Genomic DNA, 24545 nt, shown 5'->3' with positions numbered 1-24545 from the left:
CAGCAGTTGTTGGCCACAAGTAGTTGCCTGTCCATCATTCACAGCAGTGCAAAGGAACAGACAACATGGCAAAACTCCATCCCACCCCATGCAAATATTTAACACATTCTGCACTCAGCCCCAGATACAGAACACAGTGCCACATCTCTTTTAGCTTCTTCCTTTCAGAGCGAGAGAGCAAAAGAGCCTCCTACAAACCAAACAAGTACACATTCAAGATGAGTGCTTTGGCACCCGATGTTCATCAAAGCCCCTCACGTCAGCTACACCATAAGCTCACTCAGCTCAGCCCAACCTTGTGTGTTACCCTCTCCGTGAGGAGAGCACCCCCGATTCACGAGCGCGACAACTGTGCTTTACATACAGCAAGCTTCACTGTAAAAGAATCAAATTACAAACTGGATGGATGGTTGCAATACTTTCCTTCCTCTGCCCCTCACATAGCATTGTCCTATGGCCGAGAAGGCAGGCAAATGGTTTGCTTCCAGGTCGCAGAACTCGACACAGCTACTAGGATCAGTACATATGCTGCAGACACATGATGCATAGGAAGAGGAACATGGGAAAATAGGACCAGAAGGGACATTCAGCCCAATTCCGCCATACAATGAAATATGTATCTCAACTGCATCCATCCACCTTGGTTCCATGACCCATAACACCCTTGCCCAAAAAAAATCTGTTAATCGCAGTTTTGAAATTTTCAGTTGACCAGCGTCCACAGCTTTTTGAGGGAGAGATTTCCCAACTTCTACTTTTTGTGTGAAGTAGTACTACCTGATATTACCCTGGAATGGCCCAGCTCTAATTTTATTTTATGCCCCTTTGAACAGGGCTCCCACACCGGAGAAAATAATTTCTCTCTATCTACCCCATCAAATTCTTTAATCATCTTCAAAACCTCAAATTAATCATCCCTTAATCTTCTATACTTGAGGGAACACAAGCCTAGTCTATACAACCTGCCCTCATGCTCTCTCCCTTATCCACTGTTCCCAATAACAAACAAGTGGGACAGTTACTGGCTCCAGATTATAGCACTGACACTCATCCATTTCAAATCATTTCACAACCAAAACAAGCTAGATTAAAAAAAACACTAGCCCTTCAAAATACATCCCTCTCGGGTAACCATCTCCAGGTTTTAAGCTCCGGCACTTACCAAGGGACTGCCACTGGCATTTAGTAGGAAGTTGGCAGTGTGGGCAGCCATGGGTGGCTGGTCAGGAATGGTTCTGTGGCCAAGTGCCATTCCCACAATTGCAGTCATGTGCGTTTCTGTTCCAAAAACATAGATCGGAATTCCAGTCGTCTTCCCTGTGGACAGAGGTTAAAAAATTAGGATTAGAACACATGGCACTGGATAACTTGGTGGCACAATATGCGAGGTAAGTGACCTACTGCTCCAGTATGGAAAGGATCATTATGATTGGGGGGTGGGATAGATATGAAAGAGTTGATGGGAAAACATCCCATTCTCTAAGAGAGTCAGAGAGAAGCAATAAGTTGGAGGAGAAAGCCAATCTGCTCTCAATCATCTTCCAAACCAGACTGGTCACACATTGGCAGCTGCTGAATGTGGATAGATTTAAACAGTTGGTAGGATGGGCTCTTTACATGTTCTATACTCTTTGCAAGTGGAGCCCTTATGTTAAGGTTAGATGGGACCAAGTCATTATTGCAATTTAGTTTAGAAGTACAGCACTGAAACAGGCCCTACGGCCCACCGAGTCTGTGCCGACCATCAACCACCCATTTATACTAATCCCATATTCCTACCACATCCCCACCTGTCCCTATATTTCCCTACCACCTACCTATACTAGGGGCAATTTATAATGGCCAATTTACCTATCAACCTGCAAGTCTTTTGGCTTGTGGGAGGAAACCGGAGCACTCGGAGAAAATCCACGCAGACACAGGGAGAACTTGCAAACTCCACACAGGCAGTACCCAGAATTGAACCCGGGTCGCTGGAGCTGTGAGGCTGCGGTGCTAACCACTGCGCCACTGTGCTGCCCTAATTCTTGTCCTCACCTCCCCCTGTCACTGGATTGGGCTTTTTACCAGCCCACAGCAGACAGCCATCCTACTCCCAACCCTCCAAGATCCTAGAACAAGTAGACAGCTTTGCAAAGGTACCTCCTATGTTCATCAAAGCCAGCCAAATTTGTATGAAAGATCTGTCCAAGGAATCACAGACACAGACCAACACGCTGAAAGTAGTGTGCGCCACCCATTTGGCCACAATTTAGCTTGCTAATTCTTCATTTTATGCTGGATATATTGTTGGGAGCATCTGCACTATTTCTTGACATTTTTCAAAAAAAATTATAAAGCCTCACCAACTTCACCCATAACACGGAGACCCTCTTGGTAATTGGGTCCACCTCTTCTGACAAAAATAGAGACGTTATGGTTCTGCAATGGGGTCTGGTAGTCTTTGATTGCACGTACTATGCCCTAGAAAAGGAAATAACACAAAGATTAACAGACAGGACATCAGGATGTTTCATTGTCAGAACAAAATCCATTAAATTAAGAAGTTTCACTGGGAAAGACTGGTTCGGCTCCTTTGGTTTCCGTAGGTTAAGAATGTTTGGCTGTTTTCTCAAGAACATAGGGACTCCTACCATTTTATTTTGCCTCCTGTCAATGAATTACGTCGAAGTACTGGAATCAGTACTTAGAAGCAGGAAGGATGTCAATCTTCATTCAAAAGAATGTTGGCCAGTCAGATTTGGACCACGTGGGAGAATCAACAAACCAGCAGGAAGTCTGAAACCTGCTTAGAATATGATAGTCCAAATACTTAGTAATGTTTCCGAAGGTGCCCTTCACATTGAAAATGTCCTCCTCTCTCCCGACAAAACTTCCCCCAACCTTTACACATCTTTTACAAATCCATCAATTTAATCACTGTCTTTGAAGTTTACTTTGATTCTGGCTGTTTTGGAGTTAGCTTTAAAGGGTTGTAACCGAGAAAAAGTAGAAAGGAATACCAAGAAGCATTATGACATCAGCCCAGTAATTAACAGTTACACCAGTGGTATCTGAATGAATGAACAGCTGTGGAAGCCAACATCAAATCTACTAGGCTTGGTGTTTTACAAAGAAATAAAATTAGTCTGGTTCCATTGGTCTCTGCAAGAAGCATGAAAGGGTAGTGCAGAGTAGGAGGAGGAAATACCCTGGAATTATCTAAAACAGTTGGAAAGAGGAGTTGAGGTTCTTTCTAGCTGAATGAACAAAGTTGGGTCATCTGTATTTATGTGATCTAATTAATGATCAACCAGATCACTAGGCAGATTTATCTTTATACAAAAAGTAATTACAAATCCAAATAATCTGGGGATTGAGGAATGATTTGTTACCTTAAATGTTGCTGCTACATTCGTGAAGTTAGCGATGCTGCCTCCAATAATGAGGATTTTTCCTGAATAAAATTGAACAGATTTACTCAGGCAAGATTAAGGAGTCAGTTAAAGAAAATAGATGTAACCTTACAATCTATAGTACTCCCCAAGTAAAGATGTTTGAATACATCACAGTGCAAAGGACAAAAAATGGACACCAGACAAGAGGAAGGACCAGTATGAAAGTACAATTGGGTTGAGGGGTGGGGGGTTGGGGGTTGGGGTGATGCGCGCAATGGTGGGAGGAAGAAAGGCGATATGGCTGAAACTTGTTTTAAAAAAAGAGGAAGTTCCAAAGGGTTGGGGGTAACTGAAAGTGCAGCTACAAACGGTGAAGTGAAAGGAGACAGCATGCTCTCTCCCCTCCCCCCAACTCCCTCGCACGCTCTCTCTCCTCTCCACCCACCCCCTCTCCCGTCCCCCATTCCCTCACTCACTCTCCCCCCTTCCCCCCACTCCTTCGTGCGCGTTGTACTGCCCACCCACCCTCCCTCTCTCCTCCCCCCACTCCCTTGCGGGCGCTCTCTCCATCTCTTCCTTGCCCCCATACCGCCCCCACACAGAAGCGTGTGCACGCTCTCTCTCCCGCCCCCACACTCTCTCGAACCTCCCCTGCTGCAACACACTCTCTTCTTCCCCCACATGCACGATCTATTCCTCCTCCGCCCCCTGCCTCGCGTTCGTTCGCTCTTTCCTCTTCCTGCCCCCTGCCCCCCAGCCTCACGCACGTTCGCTCTCTTCCCCCCTGCATGCTCTCTCCCCTCCGCCCCCGCTTCGCGCGCATTCGCGCTCTCTGCCCCCAACTCGCGCACGTTCACTCTTTTCCCCCCCTCCCCCCCAGCCCTCACCTCACGCGTGTTCGCTCTCCTCTCCACCTCGTACGTGCACGCTCCCCTTCGCCCCCACACCTCGTACATGCTCTCCCCTCCGCCCCTCCCCCACCCACCTTGCAGGCACACTCTCTGCCTCTCCCCCAACTCGCTTGCATGCTCTCTCCTTCCCCCTCACCTGTACACTTGTGCTCAACCTACCCCGTCGCACATGTTCTCTCTTTCTCCCACCCCCCCACTCCACCGTGTGCTCTCTCTCTCCTCCTCCCACCAACCTCAAGTGCTCAACGCAGGAAGTGGAAACAGGAGCGGGCAGTGCCACAATAATGTATTCAGTTGCTGTCCCGTGCTGCCTTCAAATGCTGTATTATGAGTTTACTCAATTTCAAGATGATTGCAGTCTCTTTTGATCTCACCTTCTGGATGTTGCTCTCTTGTCATTAGAGACAGAATGGTCTTAGCATAGTCGTAGGTCTGCTGCTCGCTAGGGGCGCCAGAGTACTCGCCATAATTTGCCAACTCATTCACTCCTCCAAGGTCACAGATTGTGTCACTGACCAAACAGTAAGGAAAACAGTTAACAGCCAAATCAAAACTGACCACAATAAGAGGTTTGTCCTGGATTTTGCAGTCCCAATTGGCGAACGCTCAGACACTTCATTTAAATTTAAAGGGTCTCAAAAAACTAGCCCTCATCATCATCTTCCTAGCTCTTTCCTTCCCCTTCCAAACCAATTATTTACCTTCTACAAAATTGTAGAGTGCATCACGTCTTGAAAATAGGACTATTTGGTTCAAGAAACTTTCGGTCAACTTTCAAATTTGTTCAGAACACTTTCATTATTCACTACCAGACATTCATTTTGACCATTAAAAAACAAAATGTTCAAGTAAAAGCAGAGCAAAAAACGATTTCCTAATTTTTTTCTCCTTTTCTTGACTGATAAAATTCAGTTCCATTCCCTGAATTTACTCACGACCGGAACCAAGTGAGTCAGTGCTTAAGAGAGGAGTGATGATTTTGATTGTGTTTTAAAGGACTCACTAAGGCTCAAAATTCTGCACTTGGATTTAGTGTAATGGAGTACACAATACCTGTAGACAACAGAAGCACCTCCTCCAGCCACCATTGTCCAGATCCTGCCCTTGGGGTTGAGGATAGTCAGCTTCAGACTGGCTCCACTCTTTGCATCAAGATCGGCAATATAAGCTTCCTATAACCGTTACAGCATCAAAGCACAAAATGGTCATTTAAAAAATAATTTTAACCGCCAGCCCTCAGTTTGTCAAATGAGTAGCAGAATTCTCACTGTGTCCCAAACCAGTGAAACCTTCACTCAACAGCAACACAACCTGAAGATAAATGCAACATGACCAACATAACCACTGGGCCAGATCTTTCTGAAATAACACAACCTGACACACACCATTATTGACATGCAAATTGGCCAGCAACTTGTGAGGAAGAGATTCCCCATGAATTGCAATTCGCCACAAGCTGTTGGCTGATTTGGGCTGTTCTGCCATTAGTTTCACGAAAACAGCAAACGTCACCTTGAGTTTCAATAAGTTGCTATATTCGCTCATTAACTGCCCATGAAATTCGCCACAGAATGTTAAGTCTAAAATTAACTGTGCAAATCCCTTTAACATGATCATTGTTAATGACTGCTAATCAACCTCTCTGGCCAGAAAGTGAAGAATTAAAAGTGTGCACTCATTCCTTCAGATTGAGAATTGTTTAGAGATTTGAAAAATATTTCTTACTTTTCCTCCTTTTTCGCTGTCAATCCAATCTTTCTTTCCCTCCCTTTTTGTACCTGATTTGTCACTGAATTAACCTACTCTAATTCACCCTCCTCAGTCCTGGTTACTTCTCAATCCTTTCTTTTTATTGGTTATGACGATACTCTGTTTGTCCCATTGTTCACCAAGGTCCCAGATGTCCTGTTGCCCTTGCTGTGCCGTTATCAGTGTGCTCCCCCAACAAATCAGTGGGCAAAAAAATTTAAAACCTAAGCATGCATGCAGTCTAACTAATGCTGCAAGATGCCACGCTCCAGTAAAATCTGGTCCATTATTGTTTTCATTCCTTAGTCATTCACTAACATAACCCCTAGCCACAGATAAAATGCAACCAGAAGCAAGAGGAGCTCTACACAGGGAGCATCCTCTTCTACACAAGGGATATCAAACGCAGATTGGACGAGCACTTTGCTGAAGTCATAGTCAAACTGTACTGTCATCTTTCAATGTTGTGCCTCATCACCCCGACACAAGGGAAACATGAAGCTCTGAAAGCAGGGCAAAGAGCCGCAAGACTGACTCCTCGATCGAGGGGATTGGGGAAATTTGGGATATTCTGTTTTGAAAAATAACAAGGGTCCTCAAAGCTGAGGTAATAAATAAATCCTTAAATTACTGCAAACTGTAGGCCACATGCTGACAGGATTCTGCTGAATGAACAGGATGCTTCATGCCACTACACTTCTGGACTATTTCATGCCAATTATGTTTCTTGCTTGTGAAGGAGATTTAACAGATGTTAGTGCCAGGTTAATAAATGCCAGACGGTCAGGATCAGCCCGATCAAATGAGATCATGTCTGGATGCATGCCTTAAGAACAAAGGCCACACTGCACTATCTCAATCTATACTTCAGAGAGCAGATCTGTTGAGCAATGTTTGGCTGTGCAGTTCAATAGCAAGTGTCCTATACGATAAGGATCAAATGGTGAGAGAAAAGGATGTGGTTTATGAGGCCCAGTAAGTATGCTAAAAATGGGAGGAATTGGTAATTATATTTCACATAAAAGTTAACAAGGGTTGATACTAATTGCGCAAGGACCATCATGCAAGGACAGTTGCCATATTCTTATAAAGTCTTCTGTACAAGGTATATATCGCTACCAGTTTGTAAGAAGACTGGAGAGACAACTGCAGAGTGAAGCCCACACCTTTGTTCCCGGAGTGGTAACTAGAACAGTTTTGTTTGATTTTGTTAGCTAATGCTACTCTAAATTGTAGTGCTGCTTAAAGAGCTTGCTGCTGTGAACTTGATTATTTAAGGTTCATAATCTTCCTATCATTAGAGCTAATAAACTTAAAACTGCTGCAGTAGGACAAGGACAGGGACACTGGTTCAAACTTAGTGAAATCCCAATTTAGGCGTGATGTGAAAATATTCTTCACACAATCATCAATACATGGAATGGACCTCTGGGTACAGCAGTACAGGCAAAAGTCCTGCAATCATTTATGATTGGTGCACTGATGGAAGGATCTTTCAGGATGGATGAACTGAGTTGGGTTGAGTGGTCTTCTCATCTGTAACAGCCTTACAAGTCCACAAATTCAGAATTGTGCGGGAGAGGAGAAAAAGAAACAAAAATTGCCAAATACGAAAAACTAGGAAGACATTTAACAGGTGGCCTCCCTTAATCCTGCACTTCGGATATCTTTCTAAAAAGCTACTTGATTTTTAAAAAAAACACAAAATATGTTACCATATATTGGTACTTGCCTCAGGGTAAGCTTCTCTCCCAAACGGTGGTGGGAAATCAACATCTCCCCATTTACTCTTGCAGATGTAGTCAGCTGTGGCATCGATCTTTGCTGCCATATCAAGGACAAACACACCAGCATCGGTCACAACTGCAGTGGGTTAACAGACAGAAAAAAAGTATTCCAATGAAAAAATGCAAGGAAACACCAGAGACCGTCACATTTCTCTCAGGTTTCAATAGTGCTGCTGTACAAAATCTCTGTTCTATACAATTCTGGTTTAGACATCTTTTCATTATTTTTGCTGCCCTGCTCTTCCTCCCTCCCTTCCATCAAAGGAATTTAGACTTCAGAAAATCAGAAATGCAGATGTGGAAAGAATTGGAATTAAACCTTGCAACAAAATAAAAGGCATCATAAAGCAGACAAAACTAATTAACATTGGATAGGAGACAGGACAAGACCTAACTACAGGTTTACAGTGAATAAAAAGAAATAATTCTATTTTTAGTCTCAAGATTTTGCCCATACTTTGAAAAACTATATTGCACAATTGAATCCATTTCCCCTCCATGAAACCCCAGATTGATGGCTTGGACATGACTTTCAGCCATATGTTGAACTGAACTCATTGCAAGTTCTTTCCAGTTCACACCACGAATGCTCTGGGTAGAGACAAAATCATGTTCCTGTTAATATTGAATACACTAGGATTTTAAGCCTGCCACTTATGAGCTCTGCTAATCTAGAAAAATGAAGTGCACTGGACCTTTTGTGAAACTATAAGAAAATTCACAGCAGAACAGTCAGCCAAAACCTGAAAGGGAAAAAGGTCAACAGTTTGTTGGGGACCCTTCATCAGAACTGTAATCTTCTGAAATGCTAACCCATCTTGGGGTACTTATAAAAAAAAAAGACTTCTGATTCCATTTCAGGAAAGAAAGTTCCATGCCTCACTTTTCCATATTTACACTCTGAATAGGGAGCTGATCCCTGTAGCTTTGCTGGGTTCTACTGTACAATGAAAACCCAGAGGCTAAATGTATGGGACCAACTCCATGCATTCCTTTTAAATAAATAGGCCATGAGCTGACTGCTCTTTCACAGATATGCACTTATTTCAGTCAACTTGGCTTAAGTCATCCTGCAGCATGAAGATACTGGACATCAAATGCTTTTTTTTACCTAATGGATTAATCTCGAGGTAGGTGAAGTACAGATCCTCATACAGTGTGAAGAGCCCAACAATAAAAGAGGCCAAAATGCTGAAAAGATCAGAAAACCAAAGTGTTAAAATGACAAAATAGGCTATAACACAAATCAATTTACGATTTTTACCTAAACCACACAGGTAAGGGTATAGAGGGATATACAACAAAGCTGGATAAATGGGATTGAGAAGTTCAGCCATGATCTAACACAAAAGCAGAACAGATTCAAGAGGCTGATTGGCCTGCGCTTGTTCCTATAGTCTGTGACTTGGGTTAGCGCAAATGGTTTCACCTATACAGAACTAGGCATTGCTGCAAACTAGAGACTCGGAGGGTGGAGTTCCAGAGCGGTAAGTATAAAAAAAAACTTACCTCGGGGATTATCGGAGCAGACTCAGAGGGCGGAGTTAACCTCGGGGATTCTCGGAGCAGACTCGGAGGGCGGAGTTCCAGACTGGTAAGTTACCTCGGGTGGGGGAAAAAACTGAAAAAGTGAAGTCACAGGAAAGCTGTGACCTGATTGGCTGGTAGGGAATCTGTACCGAATTTGAAAATAAAACTGATAAAAATTGATTAAAAGATTAACTAATTAATAAGTAGAGTAACTAAACCAGAGGGAGGAGATTACTGTATTTAGTTAGCATTTAGTATTTATTGTAGAAATCTAGCACTAGGGACCATATAGTTAAGTGTATCATATTTTAGTAAGGATTTAATAAGTATTTATTTATTCTATATTAATTAACTAATTAGTGCTAGAAATGACAGTTAGAGGGATGAAGTGCTTCACCTGAGAGATGTGGGAGGTCAGTGAAGCTTCCAGCGTTCCGGTCGATTACATCTGCAGGAAGTGTACCCAGTTGCAGCTCCTCACAGATCGCATGGATCGGTTGGAGCGGCAACTGGATGCACTTAGGAGCATGCAGGTGGCAGAGAGCATCATAGACAGGAGTTTTAGAGAAGTGGTTACACCCAAGGTGCAGGCAGATAGATGGGTGACCGCTAGAAGGGGCAGGCAGTCAGTGCAGGAATCCCCTGTGGCTATCGCCCTCCCTAACAAGTATACCGTTTTGGATGCTGTTGGGGTGGATGGCCTATCAGGGGAAAACAGCAGCAGCCAGAGCAGTGGCACCACGGCTGGCACTGTTGTTCAGCAGGGAGGGACAAAGCGCAGAAGAGCAATAGTTATAGGGGACTCTATAGTCAGGGGCACAGATAGGAGCTTCTGTGAACGTGAAAGAGACTCCAGGATGGTATGTTGCCTCCCTGGTGCCAGGGTCAAGGATGTCTCTGAACGGACAGGGGGCATTCTGAAGGGGGAGGGTGAACAGCCAGAGGTTGTGGTACACATCGGTACCAATGACATAGGCAGGAAGAGTGATGAGGTCCTGCAGGGGGAGTTTAGGGAGTTAGGTAGTAAGTTAAAAGACAGGACCTCCAGGGTTGTAATCTCGGGATTACTCCCTGTGCCACGTGCCAGTGAGGCTAGAAATAGGAAGATAGTGCAGCTAAACACGTGGCTAGCAGCTGGTGTAGAAGGGAGGGTTTCAGATATCTGGACCATTGGGCTCTCTTCAGGGACAGATGGGACTTGTACAAGAAGGACGGGTTGCATCTAAACTGCAGGGGCACTAATATCCTGGCTGCAAGGTTTGCTAGCCTCACTCGGGAGGGTTTAAACTAGTGTGGCAGGGGGGTGGGAACCAGAGCAGTAGGACAGCTAGTGAAATAAATGAGGACATAGTAAATAAGGCCAGTAGGACTAAGAGGAAGAGCAGGCAGGGAGATGTTGCTGAGCACAGCGGGACTGGTGGTCTGAAGTGCATTTGTTGCAATGTGATAAGTATAACAAGTAAGGCAGATGGACTTAGAGCTTGGATTAGTACTTGGAAACATGATGTTGTCGCTATTCGAGACTTGGTTGAGTGAAGGGCAGGATTGGCAGCTAAATGTTCCAGGATTTAGAAGCTTCAGGCGGGATAGAGGGGGATGTAAAAGGGGTGGGGGAGTTGCATTACTGGTTAAGGAGAATATCACAGCTGTACTGCGGGAGGACACCTCAGAGGAGTCATGCAGCGAGGCAATATGGCTGGAGCTCAGGAATAGGAAGCATGCAGTCACGATGTTGGGCCTCCCAACAGCCAGCGGGAGGTAGAGGAGCAGATATGTAGACAGATTTTGGAAAGATGTAAAGGTAACAGGGTTGTAGTGGTGGGTGATTTTAACTTCTCCTATATTGACTGGGACTCGCTTAGTGCTAGGGGCTTGGATGGGGCAGAATTTGTGAGCAGCATCCAGGAGGGCTTCTTGAAACAGTATGTAGATAGTCCAACTAGGGATGGGGCCATTCTGGACCTGGTATTGGGGAATGAGCCCGGCCAGGTGGTCGAAGTTTCAGTGGGGGAGCATTTGGGAGCAGTGACCATAATTCCATAAGTTTAAGGTACTTGTGTATAAGGATAAGAGTAGTCCTCGGGTGAAGGTGCTAAATTGGGGGAAGGCTAATTATAACAATATTAGGCAGGAACTGAAGAATTTAGATTGGGGGTGGCTGTTTAAGGGTAAATCAACATCTGACGTGGGAGTCTTTCAAACGTCAGCTGATTAGAATCCAGGACCAGTACGTTCCTGTGAGGAAGAAAGAAAAGTTTGGCAAGTTTCGGGAAGCTTGGATAACACGGGATATTGTGAGCCTAGTCAAAAAGAAAAAGGAAGCATTTGTAAGGGCTGGAAGGCTAGGAACAGACGAAGCATTTGAGGAATATAAAGACAGTAGGAAGGAACTTAAGAAAGGAGTTAGGAGGGCTAAAAGGGGTCATGAAAAGTCATTGGCAAAAAGGATTAAGGAAAATCCCAAGGCTTTTTATACATATTAAAGAGCAAGAGGGTAACCAGGGAAAGGGTTGGCCCACTCAAGGACAGAGATGGGAATCTATGTGTGGAGCCAGAGGAAATGGGCGAGGTGCTAAATGAGTACTTTGCATCAGTATTCACCAAAGAGAAGGACTTGGTGGATGATGAGCCTAGGGAAGGGAGTGTAGATAGTCTCAGTCATCTCATTATCAAAAAGGAGGTGGTGTTGGGTGTCTTGCAAAGCATTAAGGTAGATAAGTCCCCAGGGCCTGATGGGATCTACCCCAGAATACTGAGGGAGGCAAGGGAAGAAATTGCTGGGGCCTTGACAGAAATCTTTGCATCCTCATTGGCTACAGGTGAGGTCCCAGAGGACTGGAGAATAGCCAATGTTGTTCCTTTGTTTAACAAGGGTGGCAAGAATAATCCAAGAAATTATAGGCCGGTGAGCCTTGCGTCAGTTGTAGGGAAACTATTAGAGAGGATTATTCGGGACAGGATTTACTCCCATTTGGAAACAAACGAACTTATTAGCGAGAGACAGCATGGTTTTGTGAAGGGGAGGTCGTGTCTTACTAATTTGATTGAGTTTTTTGAGGAAGTGACCAAGATGATTAATGAAGGAAGGGCAGTGGATGTTATCTATATGGACTTTAGTAAAGCCTTTGACAAGGTCCCTCATGGCAGACTGGTACAAAAGGTGAAGTCACACAGGATCAGAGGTGAGCTGGCAAGATGGACACAGAACTGGCTCGGTCATAGAAGACAGAGGGTATCAGTGGATGGGCGTTTTTCTGAATGGAGGGATGTGACTAGTGGTGTTCCACAGGGATCAGTGCTGGGACCGTTGCTGTTTGTAGTATATATAAATGATTTGGAGGAAAATGTAGCTGGTCTGATTCGTAAGTTTGCGGACGACACAAAGGTTGGTGGAGTTGCGGATAATGATGAGGATTGTCAGAGGATACAGCAGGATAGCGATCGATTGGAGACTTGGGCGGAGAAATGGCAGATGGAGTTTAATCCGGACAAATGTGAGGTAATGCATTTTGGAAGGTCTAATGCAGGTGGGAGGTATACAGTAAATGGCAGAACCCTTAGGAGTATTGACAGGCAGAGAGATCTGGGCGTACAGGTCCACAGGTCACTGAAAGTGGCAACGCAGGTGGATAAGGTAGTCAAGAAGGCATGCGGCATGCTTGCCTTCATCAGTCGGGGCATAGAGTATAAAAATTGGCAAGTCATGTTGCAGCTGTACAGAACCTTAGTTAGGCCACACTTAGAATATTACGTGCAATTCTGGTCGCCACACTACCAGAAGGACGTGGAGGCTTTGGCGAGGGTACAGAAGAGGTTTACCAGGATGTTGCCTGGTCTGGAGGGCATTAGCTATGAGGAGAGGTTGGAAAAACTCGGATTGTTTTCACTGGAACGACGGAGGTGGAGGGGCGACATGATAGAGGTTTACAAAGTTATGAGCGGCATGGACAGAGTGGATAGTCAGAAGCTTTTTCCCCAAAGTGGAAGAGTCAGTTACTGGGGGACATAGGTTTAAGGTGCGAGGGGCATAGTTTAGAGGGGATGTGCGAGGTAAGTTTTTTTTTTATACACAGAGGGTGGTGAGTGCCTGGAACTTGCTGCCAGGGGAGGTGGTGGAAGCAGATACAATAGCGACGTTTAGGAGACATCTTGACAAATACATGAATAGGAAGGGAATAGAGGGATATGGGCCCCGGAAGTGCAGAAGGTGTTAGTTTAGGCAGGCATCAAGATCGGCGCAGGCTTGGAGGGCTGAATGGCCTGTTCCTGTGCTGTACTGCTCTTTGTTCTAGTGGCTGCACACTTGCAGTATGAAGATTTACCACAGCTTGGAGTCAGACCTGCAGTCTTTAACTCACTCATAGTCATCGTTCTTTAAAGAATTTTGATGCAGATTATACACTGAGCCAAGACCAGTTTACCAAATGCAACCTCTCTCTCGGCCTGGAGTTTAAATTAAAATCTTTTGCAACTTGAAGACCCTTGTGAGACACACCACCCCTCATTAAGGAGGGGGAACATTTGAAACTTATTCCTCAGACCATCGGGATGTGTATAAGCAGTAGCCAGTAATATAAACAGAAAGAGTATTAGGAAGATATTTTATGACCTGGAAAGGCAACAGTCAATCCTGGCCCTGCCCTCATGAGACCATCCACATTTGCACTTTACAGTAGGTCAGTAATCAGGAGAGAAAGAGAACGAACATGCACTTATACAGCACCTTTCACAAACTCAAATGTCCCAAGGCACTTTACAGCCAATGAAGTGCTTCTGAAGTGTAGTCACTGTTGTAAAGCAGGAAATGAGGCAAAGCACACAGCAAGATCCTAAAAACAGTACTGTGAAAATTACCACTTTTTAAAAAAAAAAGTGATGTTGATTGAGGAATAGGTATTGGCCAATACACTGAGGAGAACTACCCTGCTCATCTTGGAAATAGTGTCACAGGATCTTTTACATCCACCTGAGATCACAGACAGGGTCCCAGTTTAACGTCTCATCTGAAAGACAACCCCTGACAGTTCAGAACTCCCTCAGTACTGCACAGGGAGTGTCAGCCTAGATTTATGTGCTCAGGTCTCCAAGTGGGACTTGAATCCACAACTTTCTGACTCAGCATTGACACCGCATTGTGTCCAGCTGTATTACTATCACTCCTTGAGATAGAACCAGGCAGCTTGGCACAGACCAATAATTGAAGCTGGAACCTACATATCCTGTACAGCTCCATTTCACATCTAACAGTGGAGATACCCATTGGGAAAATCTAGCAGCACTGGTGGAGGTCTAACAGCCTTCCACGTAACATGGAGAGAAGAGAGACTTTTTGTTTACAGTTACCTTTTCTTGTTTCCAGGCACATGCTGGAGCAGGTGGTTGCTGACATCCTGCTCGCTCAGCTTTCCGTCAACTTCCACCAGGAATTTGTAGGCTTTAGAGTCGACATCACCAACATCCACCCCACCCTCATGGTGGAAGAGCACATAGTCGCCTTCCCGAGCAGAATAGATGCAGACATAGAACTCTTCATCCTGAGCAAGAATCACAGAAATATTACAGCTCACAAACAGGCTGTTTCATCTTGGCTTGTATGCTCCAGAGTTTAGAAGATTGACAGGTGAACTGATTTTGAGGTGCTTAAAATGTGAAAAGGAATCAATAGAGTTAGATTTTAGATTTAGAGATACAGCACTGAAACAGGCCCTTCGGCCCAAGTCTGTGCCGACCATTAACCACCCATATTATACTAATCCTACACTAATCCCATATTCCTACCACATCCCCACCTGTCCCTATATTCCCCTACCACCTACCTACACTAGGAGCAATTTATAATGGCCAATTTACCTATCAACCTGCAAGTCTTTTGGCATGTGGGAGGAAACCGGAGCACCCGGAGGAAACCCACGCAGACACAGGGAGAACTTGCAAACTCCACACAGGCAGTACCCAGAATTGAACCCAGGTCGCTGCAGCTATGAGGCTGCGGTGCTAACCACTGCACCACTGTGCCACCCTAGGCACAGTGATAGGGAGAAACTACTTCCTCTGGGGGGTGGGGGGCAGGGGGAGGAAAGAGGGTGAGAGGAAATCTAGAACACAGGAACCTTAACTTAAAATTTGGGCTGTGCCATTCAGGAGCAATATCAGGTAGCACTTTTACACATAAAGGGTGATAGAAATCTGGAACTCTTGCCCTCAAACGGCTGCGGATGCTAGTGGTCATTTGGTGTCTGAGACCAAGATTGACAGACCTTTCTTAGGCAAGGTTATACACGGATACGGAGAAAAGGCAGGAAAATGGAATTAAGATGCAGATCAGCTAACTGAACAGTGGTGCAGGCTTGAGGGCCTGAATGGTCTACTTCTGTTCCTAATGTTCCTTCCCTATAAAATCTGTACCAGTGTTTTTCTCCACAAGGCACCTAATTTAATCCTAATCTTCTGTTGCTGTCTGTACCCTTTAATATTCCTCTTTATCAAGCAAGAATTTTTTTAAAAACAATTACACAATGGTTCGGAGCCAAAAATTACACACTGTAGCCAGCTTCGGAGTAACATTTTCCTAATTGCCCTTGAAATTCTTTTGAGACAGCCTATCATAAGTATACAACTAAAAGCTTGCTGAGCTGAACCATGTCTGGTAAGGCAGGCGACAGACCAGTTCTCTAGTTAAGGGATAATCAAAACAGGGATCTTCTCCCAAATGTCAAAAATTCACGTGGAATGGAATGACAACTTCTATCTCAATCCTGAACTTGTGCTTTGGTGCAAATATCTGGTACTTTGGGGAAGGGGTGGAAATCCTAAGTGACTCAGGAAGCTGAACTGCTCAGAACTAATTAATGGAATTTTGTGCTTGATATACACAGGTTTAAGCCAGGTGAAGGAGTTTCTTACAGCAGAATACACAAGAACACAATAGGAACAGGAGGCTCCTCGAGCCTGTTCCACCATTCAATCTAGTGTCTGAACTGCTGCATCAATTCCACTTTCCTGCAATGATCCCCACATCCCTTGATTGCCTTTAGTTGAATACACTCATCAACCCAGCATCCACAGCTCTCTGGGGTAGAGAATTCCAAAAATTCACAACAGTCCGAGTGAAGAAATTTCACCTCATCTTAGCCCGAAAAGGTCAACCCCCTTATCCTAAGACTCCTAGTTTGAGATTCTCCAACCAGGGCAACATCCTCTCAGCATCTACCCTGTCAAGTCCTCAAATTTTATTCATTTCAATTGAGATCTCCTCATTCTTCTAAACTAAATATAGGTCCACTCTACTCAATGTCTCTTCACAGGACAACTTTCTCATCCCAGAATCAGTTTAGTGAATATTTGTTGCACCCACCCAAGGCAAGTACATCCTTCCTTAGCTAAGAACCAAAATTGCACAAAGTACTCAGGATGTGATCGCTCCAAAGTTCTGCATAATTGCAGCAAAACTTCTTCACTCTCATGCTCCAACTCCCTTGCAATAAAGGCCAACATACTATTTGCCTTTCTAATTGCTTACTGTATACAAATCAGTTAATATGCAGATACAAGGACACAAATCCCTCTGAACATTTGAGTCTTACACCCTTCAGAGGAATTTTGCTTTTCCATTTTACCAGCTTTGTATTCTTGAGAAAGAATTGAGAAATCTTGTGAATCAAGAACATGCCTCCTGACAATTCCATTCAGATGTCATCACTACTATAATGTGCACCTGCCGGTCAACAGGATGCCTCAGTGATCAGAAACATGAATAAATTGCAGGACTTCATCCTGATGCACTGATGCAGAGCGTTAACTGTCATTCACATTCCTGGCTCTTGACAGCTCCCTGTTCAGGGTCCTAAGCTTTGCTCTCATCAAGACTGCCAGAATTTTTAAACAGAAAACAAAAACTATTGAACTGTTAACAGTATTGAGTCAGGATTAAGAATGTTTTATTTAACCCTACCCATGTGTAAATTAAGGAATGCACAACAGAAGGGAGTGCTGCAATGACATAAGCTGGTAAATTCCATAATTCTTGCCATTCTTCTGTTAAAAAAAATGCAAATAAATTTCTTTAAAAATTTGTGGTTTAACCAACCTGTCGGTGGGGTACAAATGGCTCAATCAGGAAGTTTCTCAGAACACCCTTTGCCCGTCCAACCTGGTTAAATAAAAAATTAAATCAGCAAGAAAATATCAAAAACTTACTGCATTCTGCCAGAAACAATTAACTTCTATGTATATATGCATCTTATGTGCTCAGAAATGCTTTGCATGTGTCATTTTATGTAGGCCAACACTGCAGGTATTTTGTGTACAGCAAGATCCCAAAAACAGCAATGAGATGCTGGTTGCGATGGGATTATTATTGCACAGATTTAACAGGGGACTCTAGCTTCCACTGAACTACATCTCCAGCGGGGTCATCATTTAAAACTGAATTGACAAATTATCAATCCAACAGCAACGAGGTAGCACTTCAAAGTGGTGCCACAGCAGCTGGAATCAGGTCTGATCCTGAATCTCAGTCAAGCGAAGTCACACACATCCCACACACCAGGCTGAGAGAATCTCCACCATTGTGTACCTCTTAGCAAACTGCTTCAAAGGTTGCAGACAGAGCACAGGTTAGCCATCCAGAGCACTGTCAAAAAAAAATGTAACAGATGCCAAGAAAAAAAAAAGACTGACCCTTCGAACAACACCCTCCAGCTTTGCCGCATTTCATTCAAAAGGTGAACTTATTTTCACTATGTTAGATCTGCTGCACATTCCCAGCGTTTGGTTTTCATTTCAGATTTTCACTATCATTTTCTATGTAATCCCTACAGATCAGGTGGAGTAACAGACCAAGAAATACAAATTTAAAATGTACTTAAAACATGAATTTTTAAGCCTATGGATTTGCCGTCCAATGGGCTACTTGCGATACTAGACCTGACAGGTAGTGAGCTAAATTGTATCCTGGCCTCAACAACTCAATCAAGGAGCCATGCAGCCTAGTCCCACTTTCCAACACTTGCTCCAATGCTATGTAGGTCCCTCTGGCTGTTGGTCACCTTCTGTGTCAAGAAATACTTCCTGGTGTCTAGCGTAAAACTTTTTCCTTCGCAACCTGTGGCCCTTTATCCTTTCATATCTGAAAGTACAGTTCTTAGTTTAAACTCTGTCTATCCGGCATAGACCAGTTGGGCCAAATGGCTGCAGATTCTATGTAATACCCCATTAAGCTAGGCCAGCTCTGCATTATCTGGTGGACTGGAGGAAAATAAAATAAATGGGAGTGGGTGAGTCAGTAATTCCCAGTACCGTGGCATCGCATCTCATTTCCAAGATGTTGATTCTACAGAGCGTGACTAATTAAGCAGCCAACTATGGAAGTCTTCTTTTCAGTTTAGACTTGAGCAAAGCAACTGAAGATTATTCGAAGAGGCTGCTGTTATTGGCATTTTAGCAAATTACATTTCACATATCAAATACATCAACAAAATGCAAGCAGACAACTTAATTACGGCTGCAGTGCCCGAAGCAGTAAATTTCTTTATATTCCCTAATGGATTGTCCCTCGGTCTGGCATTTAACAGACCGCTGTGATTGTATTAGTGAGGAAGGGCTGCTCCAGGGCAGCTCATCAACAGCAAGCTGTCTGTATCAGACAGGTAAAGCCAAACTTTCATGCTGTTTTCAAATTCCAGCCCGGAAAAGTCAGAACAATGGCAGCATGCTTCCAAAGCCCTGTTTGCAATTCACCGAAGACAGCAGTCAAGGTTTCATGCACCTTACCAAGTACATGCCTGAATTGAGCTAACAGCAATCACTTCCTGCTTGTTAAGGGCCTAGATTGCCAGATTTATAAGGTGTAATAATTTTTGCTTGAATTACTGCACCACAAAGGGGGCAATGAAGAGTGCCCATAATTTTGCATTCAGGGGGAAGACAGTGAGTGACAGTTCACTGGGAAACAGAGGGAGCAGAGTGGGGCTAGTTGCTGCTGCCATTCTGATAGAAAAAGGCTTTGATAAGGTCCCGCATGGGAGATTGGTTAAGGAGGTAAGAGCCCATGTGATCCAGGGCAATTTGGCAAAGTGGATTCAAAATTGGCTTAGTGGCAGGAGGCAGAGGGTGATGGTCGAGGGTTGTTTTTGCGAGTGGAAGCCAGCGACCAGTGGTGTACCGCAGGGATCAGTGCTGGGACCCTTGCTGTTTGTACTGTACATTAATGATTTAGACGATAATATAGGAGGTATGATATAGGCACAGACTGACATGTGGAAATATGACGTTGTGGCTCTAACAGAGAGCTGGCTCAAAGAAGGGCAGGACTGGGTGTTAAATATTCCCAGATACAAGGTGTTCAGGAAAGAGGGAGAAGGGAAAAAAGGAGGGGTGGCAGTACTGATTAGAGAAAGCATTGCAGTGCTGGAGAAAAAGGATGTCCCAGAGGGGTCCGAGGACAGAATCAATTTGGCTAGAGCTAAGGAACAAAAATGGTGCAATTACACTGCTCGGTGTAGTCTTTAGGCCAATTAGTGGAAAGAATGCAGAGAAACAAAATTGCAAGGAAATTACAGAGGTGCAAATATTATAGGATAGTTAGATACAGCACCGAAACAGACCCTTCGGCCCGAGTCCGTGCCGACCATCAACCACCCATTTATACTAATCCTACATTAATCCCATTTCCCTCTCCCATCCCCACCTTCCCTCAATTCTTCTACCACCTACCTACACTAGGGGTAATTTACAATGGCCAATTTACCTATCAACCCACAAGTCTTTGGCATGTGTGAGGAAACCCACGGGGTCACAGGGAGAACTTGCAAACTCCACTCAGGCAGTACCCAGAACCGAACCCGGGTCGCTGGAGCTGTGAGGCTGCGGTGCTAACCACTGTGCTGCCCATGGGGGACTTTAATTATCCAAACAGACTGGGGTAGTAACAGTGCAACGGGCAGGGAGGGCAAGTGTTCCTACAGTGTGTTCAAGAAAGTTTTCTACGGTAGTATGTTTCTGGTCCAACAAGAAAGGAGGCACTGCTAGACCTGGTTCTGAGGTGGGAATGAGGTGGGCCAAGTGGATCAGGTGTCAGTAGGAGAACATTTAGGGGACAGTGATCATTGCATTATAAGGTTTAGGCTATGGAAAAGGACAAACAGCAATCCAGAGTGAGATTAACTAGGGAAAGCTAACAGATCTGGGATGAATAAATTGGAATCAAAGGTTGGAAGGAAAAATGGTAGCTGAACAATGGGCTACCGGGAACAGGCTATATTAGATTTGGTAATGTGTAATGAGGTAGGAATAAAACGATCATAACATGGTAGAATTTCAAATTCAGTTTGAGGGAGAGCAACTCAGGTCTCAAACCAGTGTCTTCAACTTAAACAAGGGCAATTACAGAGGTATGAAGAAAGAGTTGTCTAAAGTGGGCTAGGAAAATAGACTACAGGGAAAGTCAGTAGATGAGCAGTGGCAGACTTTTAAACATATATTTCTTAACACTCAGCAAACATTTATTCTGGTCAGAAGGAAGGACTCAATGAAAACGATGAACCACCCATGGATAACAAAGGAAGTTAAGGAGAGTATCAAAAACAAAGGCGTACAAAACGGCGAAGGCTAGTGGTAGGCCAGAGGATTGGGAATTTTTTTTTTATATAAAGGAACCAGCAGCAGATCACTAAAAAACTAATAACGAGAGAGAAAATTGATGAGAGTAAATTGGCAAGAAATATAAAAGCAAACAGCAAGAGCTTCTACAGGTATATAAAAAGAAAGAAAGTAGCTAAAATAAGTGTTGGACCCTTATAGGATGAGACTGGGGAAGGAACAGGGAAATGGCAGATAATTTAAACTAATATTTTGCATCGGTCTTCACGGTGGAGGACACTATAAACATCCCAACAATAATAGATGAGCAAGGTGTAAATGGGAGGGAGGAACTTGTAACAATCCCTATCAGGAGGGAAAAGGTGCTTGACAAACTGATGGGACTAAAGGCAGACAAGTCACAAGGACCTGACTGCCTGCAGCCAAAAGTTTTAAAAGAAGTGGCTGCAGAGATAGTGGAGGCACTGGTAGTAATATACCAAAACTCACTGGATTCTGGTAGGGTACCAGCGGATTAGAAAACCGCTAATGTGAAGCCCCTATTCAAGAAAGGAGGAAGACAGAAAGCAAGCTAACTGGTCTATAGTTTCCTAACATCCTGTCACTGGGAAAATGCTAGAGTCCATTATTAAAGAACAGCAGGACATTTAGAAAAACATAATGCAATCAGAGTCAACATGGTTTTATGAAAGGGAAATCATGTTTGACATATTGTTAAGAGTTCTTTGAAGATATAACAAGCAGAATGGATAAAGGGGAACCAGTAGATGTAGTGTATTTGGACTTTCAGAAGGTTTTCGATAAGGTGCCACATTAAAGGTTATTACACAAAATAAGAGCTCAGGGTATTGGGGTAATGTGTTGGCATGGATTGAGGATTGGCTAACACACAGAAGGCAGAGAGTCGGGATCAATGGGTCTTTTTCAGGTTGGAAAGCTGTAACTAGTGGGGTGCCACAAGGATCGGTCCTAGGGCCTCAACTATTTACTATCTATACTAATGACTTAGAGGAAGGGACAGAGCGCAGTGTATCCAAATTTGCGGATGATACAAAAATAGGTGGAATGGCAGGTTGTGATGAAGACACAAAGAATCTGCAAAGGGATATAGATAGGTTAAGTGAGTGGGCAAAAACTTAGCAGATGGAGTTCAATGTGGGAAAGTGTGAGGTCATCCACTTCGGTAGGAAGAATAAAAAGGCAGAAATAGATGGTGAAAGACTACAAAATAATTCAGTACAGAAGGATCTGAGTGTTCTTGTACATGAAACACAAAAAGTTAGCATGCTGGTGCAGCAAGTAATTAGGAAGGCAAATGGAATTTTGCCCTTTATTGCTAGGGGGCTACAGTTTAAAAATAGGGAAGTCTTGTTACAACTGTCTTGTTACAATAGGGAGTTGGTGAGGCCCCACCTGGAGTACTGCGTACAGTTTTGGTCCCCATATTTATGGAAGGATATACTAGCATTGGAGGCAGGTCAGAAAAGGTTGACTAGGCTGATTCCTGGGATGAAGGGGTTGTCTTATCAAGAACGGCTAAACAGGTTAGGCCTTTATTCATTGGAGTTTAGAAGAATGAGAGGTGATCTTATTGAAGCATAAGAGATTCTAAGGGGGCTTGACAGGGTAGATGTTGAGAGTATGTTTCCACTGGTGGGGGAAATCTCAAACAAGGGAAGTTACAGAATAAGGGGACACTCATTTAAAACTGAGATGCGAAGGAATTTCTTCTCTCAGAGGTTGGTGAATCCGGAGGCTGGGTCACTTAATGTATTTGAGGAGATAGATAGATTTTTGAAATCTCGGGGAGTTGAGGGTTATGAGGAGCAGGCCCAAAAAAAGAGTTGAAGCCTGGAACAGATGATCTTATTGAATGGCAGAGCAGGCTTGAGGGGCTGAATGGCCTACTCCTGCTCCTATTTCTTATGTTAAAAGAGGAAATAGTTCGGGCACAGTCAAGGTATGCTCCCTCAAAGCGGAAAGGTAAGGGAAACAAATTCAGAGCTCCCCGGATGACAAAAGAGATAGAGATTAAGATAAAGAAAAAGTTTGCTTATGACAGATGCCAGACAGAGAATACTATTGAGAACCAGGCTGAATATAGAAGGTTCAGAGGGGAAATGAAAAAGTAAGTAAGAGAAGCAAATACTGGCAACTAACATAAAAGGGAATCCCAAAGTTTTCTATAGACATATAAATAGCAAAAAGGGTGGTAAAAGGAGGAGTGAGGCCGATTAGGGACCAACAAGGGGATTTGCACATCGAGGTAGAGGACGTAACTGAGGTAGCAAATGAATACTTTGCATCTGTCTTTACCGAGGATGATGATGCAACCCAGGCAATGATGAAAGAGGAGGTAATGCATACACTTAGAAGCTTTTAAAATGGATAAGGTGGTGGTGTTGGATAGTCTGTCTGTACTTAAAAGTGGATAAGTCACCAGGCCAGGATGAGATGCATCCAAGGATACTGAGAGAAGAGTGTGGAAATTGCAGAGGCACTGGCCATAATTTTTCAGTCTTCCTTAGACTTGGGGTGGTGCCAGAGGACTGGAGAATTGCAAACATTACACCCTTATTCAAAAAAGGGTAAAGATAAGCCCAGCAACTACAGACCAGCCAGTTTAACTTTGGTGATGGGGAAACGACTAGCAAGATTAATTCGGGACAAATTTAATTGTCACATGGACAAATGCAATTTAATTAAAGAAAGCCAGCATGGATTTCTCAAGGGAAGATCACATTGAGCTAACTTGCTGGAGTTTTTTGAAGAGGTAACAGAGAGGGTCGATGAAGCCTATGCTGTTGATATGGTGTACATGGACTTTCAAAAGGTGTTTGATACAGTGCCACACAGCAGACATGTGAGCAAAGTTATAGCTCATGGAATAAACGGGATGGTAGCAACATGGATACGGAATTGACTGAGTGACAGGAAACAAAGAGTAGTGGTTAATGAATGCTTTTCAGGTTGGAGAAAGGTCTGTAGTGGAGTTCCCCAGGGATCAGAGTTGGGACCTTTGCTTTTCTGGATATATATTAATGACCTAGACCTTGATGTACAAGGCACAATTTCAAAGGTTGCAGATGATATGAAACTTGGAAGCATTGTGAACTGTGAGGAGGATAGTGTAAAATTTCAAACGGACATACACAAGTTGGTGCAATGGATGAACAGGTGGCAGATGAAGTTCAATGTGGATTCATTTTGGCAGGAAGAACATGGAGAGACAATATAAACTTATAGATACAATTCTAAAGGGTGTGCAGGAGCAGAGGGACCTGGGGTATATATGTGTATAAGTCATTGAAGGTGGCAGGACAGGTTGAGATAGCAGTTCATAAAGCATACATATCCTGGGCTTTATTCATAGGGGCATAGAATACAAGAGCAAGGAGGTTACGTTGAACTTGTATAAGACACTGGTCCGACCTCAGCAGGCGTAATGCATCCAGATCTGGACGCCACACTTTAGGAAGGATGGGAAGGCGTTAGGGGGTACAGAAAAGAATCACAAGAATGATTCCAGGGATGAGGAACTTCAGTCATGATAGATTGGAGAAGTAGGGACTCTTCCTTGGAGAAGACAGAGA

General features: G+C 43.9%; 1 protein-coding gene across 1 annotated transcript in view; it reads right to left on the bottom strand.

Moving 5' to 3' along the window:
• The window catches only part of LOC137348247 (ATP-citrate synthase-like), a 94305-nt gene that overhangs the window by 32215 nt on the left and 37545 nt on the right, over nt 1-24545 (bottom strand). Inside the window, exons 4-12 of the mRNA XM_068013656.1 lie at nt 17441-17503; nt 14698-14888; nt 8936-9015; nt 7770-7900; nt 5342-5460; nt 4663-4799; nt 3375-3436; nt 2346-2463; nt 1163-1317 (exon numbers count right to left, since the gene is read on the bottom strand). Coding sequence (XP_067869757.1) covers nt 1163-1317; nt 2346-2463; nt 3375-3436; nt 4663-4799; nt 5342-5460; nt 7770-7900; nt 8936-9015; nt 14698-14888; nt 17441-17503 — 1056 coding nt within the window. The remainder of the gene's footprint in view (nt 1-1162; nt 1318-2345; nt 2464-3374; nt 3437-4662; nt 4800-5341; nt 5461-7769; nt 7901-8935; nt 9016-14697; nt 14889-17440; nt 17504-24545) is intronic.

The sequence above is a fragment of the Heterodontus francisci genome, chromosome 33, assembly GCF_036365525.1.
Source record: "Heterodontus francisci isolate sHetFra1 chromosome 33, sHetFra1.hap1, whole genome shotgun sequence".
NCBI classification, from domain to species: Eukaryota; Metazoa; Chordata; class Chondrichthyes; order Heterodontiformes; family Heterodontidae; genus Heterodontus; species Heterodontus francisci.
Note: the sequence above shows the minus strand (reverse complement) of the source record. Positions and strands in the feature narration are given on the sequence as shown.